We start from the raw sequence: 20,205 nt of genomic DNA on the forward strand, positions 1-20,205 counted from the left end.
TTTGTTTACCTTCAACTTTACTTCTAAGTGTTCTCAGCTTGTTCTGCATGTGACAAAGCTCCTTGTGCCTTGAGGAGTACCACACCTGAGGACTTTCTGAAAACACATTGTCTAAGACATAAATAATGAACAATAGTGCTGAAGTCTAATCTATATTACTGCATTTTATATTATTGTGTAATACACCTAGTTACAAAATTTTATTAAATAATTGTACACCCCTTAAAATTAATTGGGGAACCAAAAAATATAACAGCACCATTTTAATTATAATTAATAATGACAACAATAATAGTGAAAAATAAAATGCTTGTAATTCCATTTTTATTTTATTGTGTAATACTCATTGTTTCAAGATTTCATTAAATAATTGTACACATCTTAATTAATGGGTGAGTCAAAGAATATAACCCGTTAGTACCATTTTTGTTATGATAAAATGATTGTAATCCAATTTTTTATTTCATGCAAAAACTCACTACGGGGGGGTCAATTGCAAATGAACATCCATACTGTTCAATGGGTTAAGAATCACAGTTTTAAATCATCACTGCATATTGAATAACAAAAGCAAAAAAGTAGTCCCATCCCTTGTGCATCGAGCCATGTCATGAAGGTACATAGAGATGTGAGAATGGAGCTCCACACATTCTCCATCCTGGATTTGATGCTTTGGCTACCTTGATCCCCTCCTCCCCCACACATTGAGCAATTAAAACAAAGTTAAACTCTTAACTTTCTTCTGTACAATGCAAAAATATATATAACTTCCATTGATGATTTAAACAAAAATAGAATTGTGCACACACACACACTTTATACATTCTTTTACATATAAAATTTGCAATATAAAACAATACATGGCATTATTCTTTCCTTCTGGTAGTAACGTAACTCTATTTTTAAATTACAGTGACAAGAGATACGTAGTTATTTTAGTGTTTCATGTTGAAAGCAAAGGAAAGAAAGTATATTAATATTATTCAATATATCCACAGGTTGGGATAAGCACTCTTATGGTTACCATGGTGATGATGGTCACTCATTTTGTTCATCGGGTACAGGACAGCCATATGGTCCCACTTTCACAACAGGTGATGTCATTGGTTGTGGTGTGAATCTTATAGATAACACATGTTTTTACACCAAAAACGGACACAATTTGGGAATAGCCTTCACAGATTTACCTGTAAGTATAATATTTTTTATACATTATAGTGTCACAATCTTACATGAAGTTATAGAGTGAATAAAAACATGACTTTGCAATATAATAGGCACATCCAGCAAGTAGTGCCCATTTGGTAATAAAAAAAAGAAGTTTGTTTAGTCTGAAAGGCTTCAGCAATTTTTCTGACACCCATGGCATTGAGGCACTTATCATGCTGGGAGACAAGTTTTTGTATACCGCCATCATATTCTTCTGCTGCCAGCCCATCAACAGTAAGACAATGGTGTACGAAGTTCGAGCGACTACAGGCCAACATCCATGGTGAAGAATGTCCTGGCCATTCAGCTGTCATTATAGATGAATTTGTGCATAATGTGGGTGATATCATGCAGCACGATCCATGCACATGTGTGTGGATCCATAATGCATGACATCGTTACCAGTGATCTCAACTACCAGATGGTGGGCACCAAGGACAAGAGCACTTTGATTACAATGAAAAGCTCCAGCAAATGTAACTGCGGACTGCTGGCAGATGTATGTGTGAAGTGTATGATAAGGGTGTATACAAAAACTTGTGTCCCAGTACAGTAAGTGTGTTAATGCCATGGGTACCTACGTAGAAAAATAGCTCAAGATGTTTACTTTCAGAATAAAAGGTTTTGTTCAACAAACTTCTTACACACTTGTTTTATTACTATGAAATGGGCCCTACTTTCTGGATGTGTCACATATTCTCGCATACAAATAATCTCAGATTTCAACATTAATATCCTAGAAAAGACACACAAATAGGAAAATAACATTCCATGATTGTATTCTCAACAAAATTAGCAGGGCTCTGTACTAGGAACAAAAACTTAGTGTGGTTTGTGCAATCAGGAGAAAGATATCATTATTATGGAATCATTAAAACATATGTAAAATTCCATTGTTTTTGCTCTCTTGACTAACAACTGAATTGAAGGTTTAATAGGTTTAATATTCCATGTAGGCTTTTTTTTTTTCAGTAAAGTTTAGAGATTTCAACTTGATTCAATAATTTTATGATAAGGCTAACCTGTTTGTAATTGTATCAAGTCATTTCAGATCTTGCATTCTAATATTTGTTTGGTGTGCAGTTTTACCCTCCCCTGCAGAAAATATTTTTGTTTATCTTAGGTTCTTGAGGAGTTATGATGGTGATTTTTACATATGGCATTAACTTTTATTAATGTTAAAAGCAAATTTTTAAATTTGTATTAGTCATATTTGATTTACATTTTTCCAGCCAAACTTGTATCCCACTGTTGGTCTTCAGACACCAGGAGAAGTAGTAGATGCAAACTTTGGACAGGCTCCGTTTGTTTTTGATATCGAGGATATGATGCGTGAACTCAGAGCCCGAACTCGACTTATGATTCACAACTTTCCAGTTCCTGAGGGTCAAGGAGAATGGCAGGCTATTCTTCACAAGTAGGAGATAAAATTTACATATTTTCTAGTTTTTCTAAGAATGAGTAGAATATTATAGATTTTGAGTTTCAGTTTGACATATCGAAGAAACTTGTGTGTTTGAAAGGAGAAGATAATGATAAATGTTGTTAGATTCAACGAGTAAACAAAATATTAAGTTTGTTAAAACAGTACTGGGGCTTCTGACAATATGATTTACAGTAAGAAAGACCTTGTTTTATTTGTGGTTCTGACACACATTTCTTTTGTATGCAATACTTCAACTTCATTATAAGATGGAGTAGAAGGAAGGAGATGTCTCTTTATACACAAATGTAGCAATGTATATAAAGAGGTATGTATATTATTAGGACAAAACAGGATGAAATGCTCTTCTGAGAAATGAAATTGTAAACCATTTTCGTATTTAGTGGGAAGTTACCAGTGATAGAACAGTTTTGCGACAGTCATCCATATAAACTGTCATTAATACACATGCAAAATATCGGGGCTGAGCCAGTACCTCTGTGAACTGATACCGATACCACTGTTGCTACTATTACCAGTTACCACCGATACCAATGCTAGAATACAATTCAGAGAATTTCAGAATATTTATAAATTTTAATATGCAAATTTTCCATTGAAACTAGACCACACCAGCATTAAAGTTATGCATTTTGCATAATTCCCAGGATATTTTGACTCCCTGAAAGTATTGCACAGCATTTTTGCAGACTGTGAGACGTCTGGAAAAGTATAAGCCAGTATCAGTGATAGGATTTCATCCAATACTTCAATACCAGTACCACTGGTATCACAAATACTGGTACATCTGTATTGGTTCAACAAGTGTGTGGAGCTACAGTCTCTTTCAGATGGCTTCTATGTTGGCCTGTATTGTGCCTCATTCATACTCAGTATGTGTAGCTTTCTGATAGCATTTTGTCCATATTTTTCTTAATATTGATAAGTAGTTAATTTGTTTTATAAGTTATGTATGCCATTAGTAAGGTTCCAGGTTCAAGTCCTGATATGAGCGTGGATTTTTTTTTTCATGTCCCTTTATCAATTTCATCATTCATCCTTATCATTGCAATTAGACTAAAGAATGTAAAGTACAAATAATACAAGATGATACTAAAATAGTATTTGCAGCCTTTTTTGTTTTACCTAGCTGAAAATGGTATTTTATTTCTCTTTGTATACGTTGGAATCTGTTAATAACTGCAAAAGTATTGGTACAGAAACTGTAGGTAAAATGCACTAGAATAATTATTTTTTTGGGTTTAACGACACTAATAGCAGTTACCTCCATATACATTAATGCATCAATAACTTGTACAAATTAACCACTCAAGTTCTTTATGTAATGTTTCTCATTTAATACCACATTGGTTGAGAATTGATATCAATGCTGTAATTTACCAGCATTGGTTAAAATTTCATATTGGTCTTACCTTTCTAAAAAGTAATTTATGTCTGGGACATTATTTTTTTTCCTTTCACATTATTTCTAAGCAGTGGTGGTAATTGGGTTCCAAAACCGGGAGGGCAATGTGCCAAAACTGGGGGGGAGACAATATATTTCCCTTTGTAGATAAAACTTAGCATAGTGCGTGGGGAAAAGTGGGGGGAGGGGCAACTGCCCCCTCTAATCGCCACCACTGTTTCCAAGATATTATTTAATCTCATGATATCTATTGATACACGTAAAATATTGTGAAAAAATAATGTTTTGCATTTTACTTTTGTTCCACACACCTTCTGCACGTACCTGTTAATATGTTTTCTTCACTTCATTTCCATTGCAATATTGTAAAGTAAGTCTTTGTTTTTCCTTTTCTTTAGAATGGTGTCTACATACCTTGTTCACCATGGATATTGTGCTACAGCAGAGGCCTTTGCACACAGTACAGGACAAGTATTTGATGAAGATCTTACATCAATCAAAAACAGACAAAGTAAGTAGTGTTTTGTACTATATGTAGGGTGACCATACTTCACACTTTGACCGGGACAGTCCGTTACAGTCCCGTTTCAGAGGAGTGTTCCGGTCATCCCGTCCATATTATTAGAAAGCCACTGTTTGTCCCATTTTATAAAAGTTGATGAGCTATCTTGAAAACCAAGTTTACGTTTGAGAAACATTTCATGCTAAAAAAATATGTTATATTGTTTTGTATGTACAACACAATCTTCAACTGTAAAGAAATTTTCAGAGAAAAAATTCTATCAGGACTCGAACTAGAAAATTTTGAAATAATTTGCTAGTAATTGTGTTTAATGAACAACAAAACATTTTAGAAATACAATGCCATATATTGTGTGTTTTATTTTTTTTCCCCGTATTGTTTTCTGTAACACAAGGAATATTGTAAAGGTAAAGTTTTCCTCTGTACAGTCACAAGCAATAAAAATTGGACACCTACATCCTGAAATACTCGCTTCCCTGCAAGACGTTATGTGTATTGCCCAACTCTACGGCGATAAGTGGATTTTAATAGATTACTAGGTGATTACCTGGCGTTGCCTGGGTATTTATTTATCCCAATCTTGTATTAGACAGGAAAATAATGAATTCTAACTATAGTGTAAAATGTAACTAATTTTAAATGTGATCGCGAATGTCACCAATTAGCTTAGCGACTCCGAAAACTATGGATTCGACACTAATCTAGGTTATTTGTGGCATTTTATTTTTCACCCCCCCCCCCTTTCCCCCCAACTTGGAGTTGAACCGCATTGGGAGTGTCACGAAAACTATTGATTCCATTTGCAACACAGCCTGAATGTTAGACAACCCAAGAAACACTTTCGTTGTGCAGATTGCATAGTCACGAATGTCTGTTTGTGCGGAATTTAATATCGGTGGTTCTTGATTATTTTTACGTCACCCCTTCCCACCCCAGGGTGCATGGTTGTCTTACCCCCACAGTATTTATTTCCAGATTGCAAGTGATAGGCGTACCATGTTTGGTTGAAATCGGTTCAGGTGTTCGAGAGTTATGCCGGAACAAACAAATATACACTTCCACACACACACACATACATCCATTTTTATATATATATAGAAGATTTTAAATGGTAACTTCTACCAGCCCCGTAGATTTAGGCAACACACACAATGCCTTGCAGGCAAACGAGTATTTCATGATCTAGGTGTCCCATTTTTATTGCCAGTGACTGTACATATGAGAGGCTGGGTGAGTCACAGAACTTCTTCTGCAGGGACATTTTCTGAATATTCCCATATCCACACCTGAAATCACTGACCTCAGGATTGGAACTCTGGTTACTTAACAACGAACAACAAAGTTTATCTTTCAGTTAAATTAAATTATAACCTTTGGGCCCATTGGAACCACAAGAACTCTTTGTATTGTTAATATACAATTTTTTTTTATTATTATTTTTTATTTTCTTTTTTGGGTGGAGGGTTAATGAGTAAGGTTGAAATAGAGCAAACTCTTGCTTGTATCCTTAAATTTTTTGCCTTGAATTTTTTGAAAGTTCGCCTTGAAAACTGGGAATTATACTTGAATTTTATCACAGTCTTGGAGTAGCCACCCTCTAATTGCACTGATTTGGGTTTTAGAATAAAGGTGCCTGATATAGTTGTTAATTGTATACTGTTTGAACTTTTCCTAAGATACATACACTTCTACCAATTCCCTACACTTTTTTTTTGTGAATTTCTTTTCATTAATGTTTTTTTGGGAGAGGGGGTCTGCACACCAACCAGGCCTTTCCTTCAGTACACTGGTGTCATGTTTAATCTGTCCTAATTGTATGTAGCTGTTAATGTTTGTTAGCCTGCTAATATGCATCTACAAATATACTATTGCCACTGTAATTTTCTTTTCAGAAATTTTGAAGTTGGTGCTAGCAGGCCGTATGGGAGAAGCCATTGAGATGACAGGACGGTTATATCCAGGACTCTTGGAACGTAATCAAAATTTACTCTTCCTGCTCAAATGTAGGCAGTTCGTAGAAATGGTAAACGGTACTGATTCAGAAGTGTGCCCACCACGTTGCCCACGAGGTCTCTATACAATCTCAACACCACCATCAAGCCCAAGCCAAAACGGACTTTCGAAGCAAGCCAGGTCACGTAGTAGCAGTCCAAACGTGACGGCTTCATCAGCAGCAACAACAAATTCGGGACAACTAACGAGCGCTATACAGACTTCAGTTATACAGTCTACCAAAAGTTACCACCATCAAGGCAGCAACAATCGTAAAGATACAAACGGCCCCAGTGTGGAGGAATTGAACTTAAATAACGTAGCGATGAACGGTACTAGTGCAATGAACGATAGCATGCCCGTCAAAAGTACAGATTCTGTGATCAAACCTATCTCGACGGGCTCCTCACAGGAAAGTGACGTGGAGATGGAATCTGAAGACAGAAACTGTAACGACAAGAGTGTTAGTCAAGCAAATGGGTACCAGAATGGTACGAGCCATCAACCGGACGAGGACTTAGATGATGATGAGGAAGAGGAAATGGGTAAGTGGTGTTTAAGAAAGTGCATGTGTGTGTGTGTGAAATTATATTGGAGATGAAGTGAAGTGTGTTGTGCTGAAATGGATGGATATCTTTACTCCAAGGTAAGTTCTGTTTCTCTTATCTAATATGTAGTTACAGTTGTTTGTTTCCTAATTTACGAGCTGCCTTCAAAATACTGATCATTGAAGTGCACATGTTATCTCGTAATTTCAACAATGAGTTGGTTTTATTTTCTGGTTTTGTTGGCTCTCTTTTATATACTGCATGGTCTTGGCGATGGAGTGAGTTATCTAATCCACACTTCCATAAATGGAGATGTGACACTTAGATTTATACAGGGTGTGATATACGATACTCATTCGGAAAGTAACCGCCATTTGGGTATAAATAAAAAAACCTGCATAGATACAACAAATTTTTACTTTACATCTGAAAGGTACAGCCGTCCTCTATTTTTCAACATAGTCGCCATGTAAATTCAAGCACTTGTCATAGCGTTTCACTAACTTACCAATACCTTTTGCATAAAACTCGGCCACCTTGAAATTCAACCAACCTGTCACAGCATTTTGAAGATCCTCATCGTCAGCAAAGTTCTGTGCCCCAAGCCAGTTCTTCATGTGAGTGAACAGATGAAAATCAGAAGAAGCCAAGTCCGGGATGTACGAGGGATGATCAGAAATGTCTCATTTGAATTGGCGCAAAAGGTCTTGTGTTCGCCGAGCAGTGTGAGGGCAAGCGTTGTCATGCAGGAACACAACCCCAGATGTCAGCAGACCATGACATTTCATCTGGATGGCTCTTCTCAGTTTCTGCAAAGTGTTACAGTAAACTTCAGAAATGATTGCCGTACCACGTTCCATGAATTTTTACCCAAAGAAATCTTATCACTCCGCGTATCTCGCATTTGGCGGGATTTTCGATGGTGGCACACATTTTGTGATGATATAACCAGCACACGTGCGACACTATAATGCTCTCACTAGCACAGCTGGAAGCTTACTGAATCACAGATTGCGTGACATAACAATGGTTGCGCTCTGCCCACTACTACTACCATCATGCCACAATGGCGGTTACTTTCCGAATGACCCTCGTAAATTGTGACTGTTTATGCAAGATGAGAAAACACTTTTAGAGCTGTATTCAGAGCTTTTGCTGCTTTCATCCAAAATTCAGCTTTTAACATACAAACTACTCATCTTCGACATCATTGGGCTCCCTGAATTAAATTTATTGACAATTGTCCATGATAAATGGTTTTATAATGTACCTTATAGTACTGTGTTTTTTAGACACACTTGATGCTTCAGCTAATATTATTTTTCATAGTATGGGAATGAGAGACGTGGTAATAGATAAATCAGGTAGTCACATTTTCCCCGAAGCTGTGTTTAGTTATTTCCTATTAATTTCGGTAGCCACTGCCACCATCCTCATTGGAATTCGCTGTGTCGTTGCTTGGCATGTTTCTGCGGCATGCTGCTGTCGCCTGTATGTCTGCGTATGTGTTGTCTGCTGTTCACCGGTGTTAATTGCTGCAGTAAAGGAAGCAAGGCGTGGTGTGCCTAACCACAATCTATGTTAAGTTCATGGTTGTAGTGCATGATGGCGTGTGTTTCTTTGATTTTGGTGTCTATGAGAGTGTGTGCTTTGTATTTGACATATACTTTTTAATTTTATGGTTGTGAAATTTGATATGCTTATCAAGTCCGGTAGTGGGTTGGGCCATTTTTACATTTGATAGGTGTTGCTGAATTCTCTCAGTGATGGGCCTGATGGATCTGCTAATGTAATGAGTCTTGCCTTTTGGAGGTTTGTTTGTGGGCTATTTGGATGTTGTAGGGGCGGAGGGCTTTGGTAAGGGGGGTTGGATGTGGTAGGATGGTAGGGGAAGGTAAACCACTTAATTTTGCTACTGGATCTGGTTTTGTTGATGAAGCAGGTTGTCTGACTTGCATTTCAGCTTTGCTGCATCATGGGGATAGTTGACATTCAGAATATCTATGTTTTAGTGCCAGTGCTGTGATGGTTGCTATCTCGTCCCACAGGTATTCCTCTCTGGAACAGTAGAAGGCTCTTCAGAAGAAGTTTAGCCATACGTTTGCTTGCTTTTGCTTGGGTGGATGGTTGGATAGTGCATGGATATATTGGTTACCCGCATCTGGTTTTCTGAAAAGTGTGGTTGTGAATTTGTTGCTCCCGCGGCTGATGGTGATAGTTTTTCCAACAACAGGTTGATCTCTTCAGGTTTTTTGTATATGACTATGGTGTCATCAGCGTACTGTCCATATCTGATGAAATTGAGTTCCGGAGTTTGGAGTATGCTTTTTTCAGCCAAATGCATAACTATGTTTGCTATGGGAGCTGATAGTGGGTTTCCCATGGCAAGGCCTTCAGATTGTTCATAGAAATTATTTTCAAATTGAAAATAATTGTGTCTTAAGCACACTTCTAGTAAATTGTCAGTTTCGGCTACTTCTAGAGTCGTTTTCACGTTCAGAAGAGACAACGGCGCTTATGGAGAAACCGCACAGTGTTGCCAATACAGCGCTAGCTCATGTCCCCGGGAAATGATGACCTTCCTTCACAATGAAGGTGTTACATATTTTGTATATATAATGATAATTATATGTAATTATTAATATTATACTGTGAACGTTAAAGTTACCCTTTTTACTATGATCCATTGCGTTCACTACACACGCGAGTGTAATGCACGAATATGACACTTCAGAAATCACTTAAAAAAGTAAAAATCACTGAGAGCTCACACAACTGAAAACACTTTTTCGGGAGAGGGAAAAAGTCTAAACAGACCAAAGTAGATCTCTCACTCAAGTAAGGGGAACCTGGCACATGGGTTAAATTCAAGTTGCAACCCAAACGAACAAATGAGTTATTGCCCACGTGAACTGATAAGACGTGAATGACTCAAGCAAGGCATGTCATATTTCTACCTTGAAGCCCCATATTTTGTCACGTGTTGGAAAGCCTTTCAAAGGTTAATATGGTGTCTATGAATTTATGTGTACGTTGGAAACTGAAAGGTGATCTTCATTTCAGTATTAATGTCGACAGTAATGTAAACGAAAACAACGTGTATTTGCGACAGCACTAATGTTGCTCACAACAGCAGCATTGGAAATAATTGTCAATTATTAAATTTAAGTAATTTCAATTCTATTGTAACAAACTGCATGAAGTTCATATTTTTACTGAATGGAAATAAAATGACAACTCGAAAACTTGGTGGTGATAGCCGGAATCTGCGGTGAGTCGGCTCAAGATGGCCAGACAACGTCTCCTTACTTCGCGCGCGGTTCGGGTTAAAAAGAAACTCCAAATGCATTGAAGTAATATTTCTGGGAACCTTTGAGTGGTTATAAAAAATAATTTCATTATTTTCTCCACAACTTTGTCGCTGGAAGTTTTTACTTGGAATTACAGAACAAAAAATGGCCAGCGACGACATTTTCTACTGCACGAATATAAAAAATCTCCATCACCTATGACAATTAAAAAACAGTGTCAATTTTTTTAATAATGAATGCTTCAATTTTACGGCATGTTTCAACGTTAGGAATGAAAAAAATGTAAAAATTGTGTTTTCACGGAAAATTTGCGTTTTTAATTTATCTAAAATTATGTAAGCAAGTTACCAGTTTTTTGTGTTCACCATCGTATTCTCTACAAAATTTCCTGCAAAACTGCAGGTACCGATTTTACTTAAGGTAAATTTGTAAATCCAGAAATTTGACAACAGCGCGCTCGTATTTCCCATAAGAAAAGCATTGCCCATAAGAGCCCATTGTGTCTTCTGAACGTGAAAACGACTCTAGGGCGGGTACTTTGTTCATGGTCAGCTACCTTTCAAGTGATTTTAGGGCTAGGTTTATGAGTATTGAGTTATACATGTTCACTATGTCGATGCTTGCAATTTTGGCACTATCTGCTTGCATTGTGAATGTTACTAGGTTTTTAGCATCGGCACTGTTGCGAAATACATATGAGAGTTTGTGGTTGAATTGAGATATTTTGTTTTTGAGCCGGTTGGTAAGGTGTATGGTAGGATGGTTGAAGCCAGCTATTATGAGGCGCATGGGAATTCCTGGCTTATGAGTTTCTGAGAAATTTCTCCCCCACCCCTCACCTGCCATTGCTTATGGCATCCCCAAAACTCATAAAAGTATATGTCAAATACAAAGCACACACTCTCATAGACACCAATATCAAAGAAACACACGCCATCATGCACTACAATCATGAACTTAAGTGGCCACACACACCATGCCTGGCTTCCTCTACTGCAGCAATTTACACCGGTGAACAGCAAACGACACATACGCAGACATACATTCGACAACAGCACACTTAGCGGTGATTTAGGAAGAAACAGCAGAAACACGCCAAGCAAGGACACAACAAATTCCAGCGAGGATGGTGGCAGTGGCTACCGAAATTAATAGAAAATTACTTAAAACAGCTTTGCAGAAAACGTGAGTACCTGATTTAATATTATTTTGCAAGAAAGTTTCGTATTTCCGCATTGCTGTTTTTTTTTTGTTTTTCTCTGATTAATTATGAAGGACCACTGGCTCCATTAACATAGGTTGTTGCATCTAGGGTGGAGGCTGCCATCTCCATCCTAGATACCACAAGCTGTGTTAATGAAGGAAGTGGTCCTTCAAAATTAATCTGATAACAACAACAATACCAGAAACATGGAAATACAAAACTTTTCTGTATTACAATACTTTAACTGCATTTACTGTTCTGAACCATTAGTCTTTGTTCATCAGGACACTTCAAATTGCCTTCCGGTAAACCACATGGTACAAAAACGAGGTAAAATGTTCTAGTTTAAGAAAGGTAAAAAAGTACATGGATAAAAATAAGACATGATGTGTCATTTGTGCCTCTAAAGGCATAATGGTAATACCCTCTTACTATCAAGGAGGCCTGGCTTGATCCTGGGGGAGGTACATTGCACAATAGTTTTCATCCTGCTTTAAACTGTAGGTCCAGTCCTGATTAGCCTAACTGAACATAATTTGCTTTTTAACTATGTCCTGAATCTCCCACTGGAGCAAAGGGCCACAACAAGGTTTCACCACCATGTCATATTCTTGGCCATCGTGTGGAGATCTGCCCAAGACTACTGTCCCATCTCTTCATCCACGCTCCTTCTCCATCTTATCCTTGGTCTTCCTCATCGCCTACTGCCTTGTTGGTTCCATCTTTCGGATTTTTCTCCACTGCATTCTCCTTCCTCAGGCTATGGCCTATCCAGCTTGTTTTATTTGCACTGTGATGAGTTCCTTGTACGTTTGCTGTAGGAGGTCCTTGTTACAGATGATATCCGGCTAGTATATTTGTAGAACTCTTCTGAGGCAGCGATTGAAGTCTCTTGGAGATCTCAGAAGACCTTTCCAAGCTTCACAACTATAGAGTACTGCTTTGATGTTGCTGCGGAATATTTTTAGTTTGGTTCTAAATGAAATGTCACGAGCCTTCCGTACTGGTAACAACTGTACAAAAGCAGTGTTTGCTTCCTTGATGCAGTTCTTGACATCTTGTTGAGTTTGTAGCCTCTAGTCTGTCTTAAAATGTAAGACTATGTAAATATTTTGTTCCACCATCCTTTGATATTACACTGGCCAGGTATTGAAACTCACAGTTTCAATCTGCTCTCCATTAATCTGAAATTGCTGATTTAGGTTTCTGGTACTGTTGATTCACATCTCTTTTGCGTTGCAATTTATTTTCATGCCTGCTTTTTCAAAAAATATACAATCATTTTTGGAGCGGATTCGTTCTAACTTCCATGTTCACTCGAGGTTTTTTTTTTTTGGACTGCAGCAAAATCTTTTTAATTTTTATTTGAAAATTTACAGAAAGTATTCATTGTGCATTGCAACTCGGGGCACATAAGGTGAACTAAAAATAGTTTGTATGTGAAAATATTTCAGCATATATTAGATATTGATGTTTGAAACAGTCCAGTTATAAAGGTATATTTTTCAAATTGTAGTGCATATTTTGTAAAACTTTAGGTCATTAGAGCATATTTTATTTGGCATATTTTGGTGATTTTTATGTCATAAAAATCCTAGCCCTATTGATGAGGAAGATAGTTGGGGATCAGATACAACCCTGTTTGACTCCCGTCTTGACATCTATTGGGTCAGTTAGTTTGCTGTTGTGACCTATTGGGCATCTATCCACTATAGAAGCATCTTATAAGTTCTATGAACACAGGATACAGTTTTGCATTTAACTCTCTGCACTGCCCCGCTATTATTCTTATTCGCTGTTCTTCCGGAAGCATGCTTGTTCCCTTCTGAGCTTCTGGTCAATGCAGTTTTTTTGCCAACCAAGCAAAAGCCTGGAGAACACTTTGCTTGGTGCAAATAAGAGAGTAATGCATCTCAGTTGTCGCAGATATTCTTTGCTAACTGCCGGCCCCCGTGGCAGAGTGGTTAGCACATCGTGTTACGATGCCAGGGGTCCCGGGTTCGAACCCTGCCCTGGGCATGGATGTTTGTGAGTGTCCATTCATCAATTTCATCATATCATTACTCATCCTCATCTTCGCAAATTAGCCAAAAATGGCGCAAGAAGCGAAGTAAAATAAAGCAATTCAATCAATCAATCAATCTTTGCTTACTTTACCAACAAGCTCTTCTTCCAATGATCTAGAACCCCTCCTTGTTCCCAAACTTTCTTGAACAGGAAGTGTAGTATTTCTGCTGAAAGTTTGTCTTCTTTCAGGATATCTGAGTGGATGCTGTCTGTTTCTCGCGCTTTACCATTTTTCATCACCCTGATCACATTGATGATTTCCTCCTTGGTTGGCACCTCAACAATCATCCTTGGGTCAGGTTCTGCTAGTTCATCATCATACTTCTCCTCATTTTCTACTTCTTCCATGTTCAACACTTCTACAAAGTGCTCCTTCCATCTTTCAAGCTGTTCTCTCTTCCCTGTCAGTACTACACCTTTCTTGCTCCAGCCCTCTCAGCAATTTCTTCTTTGATAATGTTTTGGTGACTTTGTAGTGTGTCTTCAGGTCTCTCACCGCTGCTGCATGTTGGGCTTTTAAGGCTTGTTGATCTATATGCTTCTAGCGCTTCTTTTCATCTCCTTTTCCAGCTTGTTATAGTCTGATTATATTGTGAGCTTCTGTTTGCGTGGTTTGACACTGACTTAGTTCAATGTCTTTCCTGGCTTTGATCAGCCACGTTCATTCTCACATCCACTCATTTTTTTACCTTGTTCTCTGAAGCCAATCAGTTCTTTTCTTGTCTTCACAAAAGTGTTCTTCTCTTTGCTCGTCGTATCCTATATGATCTCTTTTGAAGTTATGGTGACTGCTTTGAAATGGTTCGCAATTTAATTCTGAACTTATACTTTCTTTATTCCTGGTTCTTGAGTTTAGAAACATCACAGCCTCTGTGCTGGGGTTCGAATACTGATTTTACTGCTTTGATTCTGAGATGGAAGAGCACTAGGACTAAATCAGGGTGACTACTCACCGGGAATTCCTTGAATTCTGGGAATTATGCATGAATTATTGGCTCTGGGAATTATACATGAATTCTACGTGAATCTTTCTCCGTAGACGTGAAAAAATGTAAATTTCATTAATCCAAATCTCAATTTATACATATTTATTAATGCCCTTACGCAAGTTTTCCACAGTTTTTTTTTTCGAAGAAGAAAAAGAAAAGAAAGCTGCGTGGAAAATAAATCAGAATTCTGTTAGTTAGTGTCCTTTGCAAAACAATCTATCTGACAGACGGAAGATTATTGCAAGATATCTTGAAGTTGATAAGTAAATTTGAGTTTGATTTTGTTATACAAATAACAATTTTTCATAGATTACTATATTCCGTAATTCCATAACATTTGGGACTTGTGTTTGTAAATATATTTCGAGTCTGAGTATGTGACATGGCAAATGTAAACTCCTCACCTTAAATATTTTAAATAGTATATATATATCGTTTAATTGAATTGAATTAGAATTTTTGGATACATCGGAATCACACAGACCCTTTATATTGTTAATATATGTGTGTGTATGTGTGGGTGGTGAGAGGTGGTAATACGTAAGGTTGAAATAAAGAAAACTTCTGCTTGTACCCTTGAATTTTTGGAAAGTTCACCTTGAAAACCAAGAATTATGCTTGAATTTGATCAAGGTCCTAGAGTAGTCGCCCTGTAAATGGTCACTTCCACAATTGGCTTCTCTTTCATTTCGCAAGTCGAGCAGGGTCCTTTTCCATTTCTGTGATATGGCTATGTAATCAATTTGATTCTCAGTTGTGCCATTGGAAGACACCCATGTTATTTTACGATAGTTCTTGTGTGGGAAGATAATCCCACCTATCACCAGGTCTCAGCACACAAATATACTAAGCGTTCACCTTACCCATGTTTGTTCCCCATCAGGATGACTATGTCTTTCTTCTTTATCCCGTTTAAGGTGATGCCTAACAAAGAATAGAAGTTGTCCTTATCATCAGCTGAGGATTTTTCTATTGGGGCATAGCATTGATAATATTGATGTTTCGTATATTTGTGTGGAATCACGCTAGCATAATCGTACTGGACTAGTCTTCCATTCTATCAAACTTCTTTTAGCACTCTTGCTTAAGAGCATTCCAACACCTTCCAGATTATCTCTTCCTTCTGGGTTTCCTGAGTACAGAAGAGTTAACCCTTTTTGTCTCGTGAGGTCTCCATACCTCACTTAGTCCCAAAACATCAAGTTTTTAATTCACCATCTCTAAGCAGACTTCCTTCAGCTTTCCAATGTTCTGATGACCCAACATCCTATTCTCGTTACCATTTTCAAGCCAAAGGTCTTCCTCGAATTACCAAGCTGGTTTTTCTTCCTTATTGCAGTTCCAGTAATAATCAAATCTCGGGTATCTCTCAGTGTAGGGGTGGCCTCCTCAGGACATCCGTGTCCATCCTCTGGCTGCTTCATGTTTTAGCTGTTTGTAATTGCTACTCCCTGAGACTGCCTCTCTTTAGGCCCCCATGAGGCTACAACCAGACTTCCCTCCTTTCTCAACCAGGTTTGGGACTGGCTATGGTGGAGTTATCTAAGCACAAAGTGAACTTTTAATAAAAGTGAACTTTTAATAAACTTTGCGTTATATTTATATGTGTGCAGAATGAAGCGACTCCAGCGTTCACTTGGTGTTTCAGTCACAAGCCCATTCTGCTCATGCCAAATGACAACACACTATGTTCTAGTTTTATTTGCATACTTTTTATCTCAACCAGGACATTTTAGCTCCTTTCCATTTTCTGGAATGTTCACATGACCACCATTCCAGAAAAAAATCTTTAGTATGGTTTCTTTTCCAAAATATTTCAGTCCTATTTCTTAAGGGACCCTGCTTTGGCCCGTCAACATACAATCTTTCTCCAAGTTATGCCAAACACAAACTAAAATGGCATTTCATAACACAAGGAATAGTAGTTTTTCTTGTATGTACGCATTGCTTGCATTGTAGAATTATTTTCCTGTAGTTTACGGTTATTACAAGCATAAGAAAACATTTTTTCGTTGTGACGTTTCAGGAGAAAACACGCTCCCTTTATCAGACATTTATTTTCATTTTGACTAAAAATGTTTTCTTATGCTTGTAATAACCGTAAACTACAGAAAAATAACAAGAAATAAGTCTCATACGAGAAAATATAAAAATTCAGCAACCGGACACAAAGGCAAACATGTTTTTTTATTCATAAATATTGCATGTACAGTTCTTAAGTTGGAATGTGTTTCATTGATACTTCATTTGAGTGCTAGAAGTAGCCCCTAAGCTTCAAATTGTTACTCATAGAGGCACCACTATGTTTGTGTTCCAGGAGCTAAACATAATACTAAGTTATTTAAATGTGTCTTTTCCCCAAAACTCTCTTGACGGGAGTTACGTCACTTGTGCTCTGAAACCCCCCCATATTATGTGTGCGCAGAGAGGAACCAGCTAAAGAAAGAAAAACTACTGTTATTTTGTGTGATGTACTGCGTTTGTTTCGTTGCTCCCTTCTTGACATGTGATGGGAAGAGTGGGATGAGGTAATGGGGAACAAGCTTCAGGCTATAAGTCTACCATTGTTGCATGGCATTCCTCATACTACCTCTCTCATCGAGAATAAGTTATTTTAATGGCTTCATACTGGACTGAGCCGTCTCACCCATGGTCACTTGCTGCAATTCTTAATTTTCACGTTTTTAAAAATGACCAAAGAACAGTTCTTATCAATTTTGTGAAACACCTTTTTCTTAGTATTGGATAGTTCTACAAATACAATATCGGTCTTGTTTTTATGCTCTTCGCATCTGTTTTTAAAATCCATCATCAATCATTGTCATCACATTGCGAAACCAATTTTATGCAGATTTGTATTCAACGTACATTGCTGTGTGCGGTGTTGCCACGTTCCACATACATCTTTACTTCATTGAATAAACATCTGTATAAAATCGGTTTTGAAATGTGAATATACAATGATAACGGATTTTAAAAACAGGTGCAAAGTGCTTCAAAACAAGACCAATATTGAATAAGGTTCGCCCATAGTAAAGAAAACAAGTAATTACCTTCAAATGACTTTTATCACCTTAAAATTAATCACCAGAGGAGTCAATACACTTTGACCAGCATTTGTACAGGTCTTTAAACACTGTTGATAGTCATTGACAGTAAGTGTTCACAAAATATGCGTAACATTTAATTTAATGTCCGCGACGTCGTCAAATCTTTGCCCTTTCATAGCCATCTTAAGCTTGGGAAAAAGGAAAAAAATCAGCAGGTGATAAGTCCAGAGAATATGGAGGGTGATTGATCACTGTCACTGAATGTTTAGCAAGGTATTGTTGTACAGACAATGCGGTATGAGACCGAGCATTATCGTGTAACAGAAACCATTGGCCAGAATCACAGAGGTCCTTCCTAACTTGCTTGATCCTGTTTCTGAGTCGACCAAGCCCTTCCGTGTAATACCACTGATTGGTTGTTTGGTTTTCAGGGACAAATTCACTTTGGATCAGTCCTTGGGAATTAAAAAATTCAATCAGCAGCACCTTTGTCTTCGATTTCGACATCCGTGCTTTTTTCTTTACAGGCGAGAACTGTCTCTTTCCACTGTGCACTCTGTCTTTTTTGTTTCGGGGTCATACTGTAAACTCCAGGTTTCATCTCCCGCCACGATGCACTTTAGGAAGTTGTTCTCCTGGTCCGCAGTTGCCACCAGATCCTCACAGCACTCTTTCCTTTTGTCTTTTTCTCGTTCTGTCAAAATGCGAGGCACAAAGCGAGCACACACTTTCCTCATTTGCAGGTCCTCCGTTAAAATTAATCTACAGCTATATTTGCTGATATGAAGCATGTCTGACTGTTGCTGCATGATTAAACGTCTATCACCTCTGACCAGTGCACGAACTTTCTCCACATTGTCATCATTCCTTGTCGTTGAAGGGCATCCTGATCTTGGTTCATCCTCGACACTTTCACGTCCATCTTTGAAACAATTATACCAGTCGTACACTTGGGTCCTTGATAATTCTGCATCACCATACACTGCCCGTATCATTCTATCGTTTCAGTAAACGATTTACCCAATTTGTAACAAAACTTTATTCTGTAACATTGTTCCATCTTGGTGCACGTATTTTGTATGCCGCCTGCACACGACCTGTATCTGATGCATGCTTGCCCCGATACCGACTGCCTGTAACAGGTTGAAACATGCACTGACGGGATGTTTAGATATAGCTCTTTGCAGTGTTTCCAGAATACGGTACCTTCTTATTTGGTTTGGTTCTTTGTTTTTTTTTGACAGTTCCGTTTCTTTATGGGCAGACCTTGTATTGGTAGGACTATCCAATACACAATTGTACCACCTGTTTTTTATTTTTTTTTAAAAAAAAAGCGGCATTTGCACTTTTTGTTCTCACAATGATAAAAAAATAAGGTGTACTCGAAAAAATAATTTTTACCACAGATTAACACAGAATTGAATAAGCTAAATTTCGATGTACCTCATTTTTATGTAGATCATTTTTAATTGGAACCCAAAGTTTGGTATCTATAATTTTTAATCCAACAGTAGGTGCATCATGACTGCTTTTGCAGTTTTGTTCATTAGAGATTTGATACCAAATATGTCTTTCTTTCTGTTTGATACATCATCTTTGCGATAGTTAGGATAATGAAAAATGCATTTTAACTGGTCCGTGGAATTCAGCATCCTTGAAATAACCACTCACATGCCCATGATGGTGATTTTTTAAAAAATAACCTTCAATTTTCTGGAAAAAGTCACCATTTATTTATTTATTTTAGCAGAGAATTGCAAATACAGTGTTAGTTAGCTATTTTACATTGGAAAGTAAAGACAGTGTAATACAACAGCAAAAATTACAATAGAGAGTAACAATAAAAAATAACAACTTAAAGTAATGTACATATGTGATAAGGTGACTTACATATTGCCACACGAAGGCCTTTTAAAGCGTGCCTGGTTTTCAAAAATATCTATTCTTGTTAAAGTGTTGTATTGGCTGGGTAGTCTGTGGAATAGTGAATGGATGAGACATAATCTTGGTTTCTGATATGTGAAAAGCTGAGTGCTTCTTGTGGTGCGAGACGGCACTTGAAAGAGAAGGTTCACTTCTGATGTTCCCATTCACTATTTTATGCAGGAATATATAGTCTGCAAGTTTGTGTCTATTGTGAGGATTATGGATATTTAACATTTCAGAAGGATGGACTTTTGTAAGTGTTTTGTGAATGGAATTCGGTGACGAACAGTGGCCAAGAAGAAATTATAAGACACAATTTCATCATCTTCTCCTTTTCCTGCCTCTGGCTGGTTCGGCATAGAAGTCAAGCCTCTCCATTTTATCCTGGTCTTCGAGCATTCCTCTTTCCACAGTGTTGCAATCTTGTCCTCTTCTAACACTCTCCAGTATCTGCTTTTTCCACGGCTTTCACCAAAGACGAGAGCTCTAACCACTTGGCTATGTGGGAGCTCTGAATGTAACTAATTAGTTGGGGAA

General features: G+C 37.7%; 1 protein-coding gene across 2 annotated transcripts in view; it reads left to right on the forward strand.

Moving 5' to 3' along the window:
• Window positions 1–20,205, forward strand: part of RanBPM (Ran-binding protein M) — a 105,978-nt gene that overhangs the window by 58,484 nt on the left and 27,289 nt on the right. For both annotated transcript variants that reach the window (XM_083138941.1, XM_083138942.1), the window contains exons 4-7: window positions 999–1,189; window positions 2,442–2,626; window positions 4,457–4,569; window positions 6,474–7,118. In XM_083138941.1, coding sequence (XP_082995067.1) covers window positions 999–1,189; window positions 2,442–2,626; window positions 4,457–4,569; window positions 6,474–7,118 — 1,134 coding nt within the window. The remainder of the gene's footprint in view (window positions 1–998; window positions 1,190–2,441; window positions 2,627–4,456; window positions 4,570–6,473; window positions 7,119–20,205) is intronic.

Source organism: Lepisma saccharinum, chromosome 17, assembly GCF_977018435.1.
Source record: "Lepisma saccharinum chromosome 17, izLepSacc3.1, whole genome shotgun sequence".
Classification (NCBI taxonomy): Eukaryota; Metazoa; Arthropoda; class Insecta; order Zygentoma; family Lepismatidae; genus Lepisma; species Lepisma saccharinum.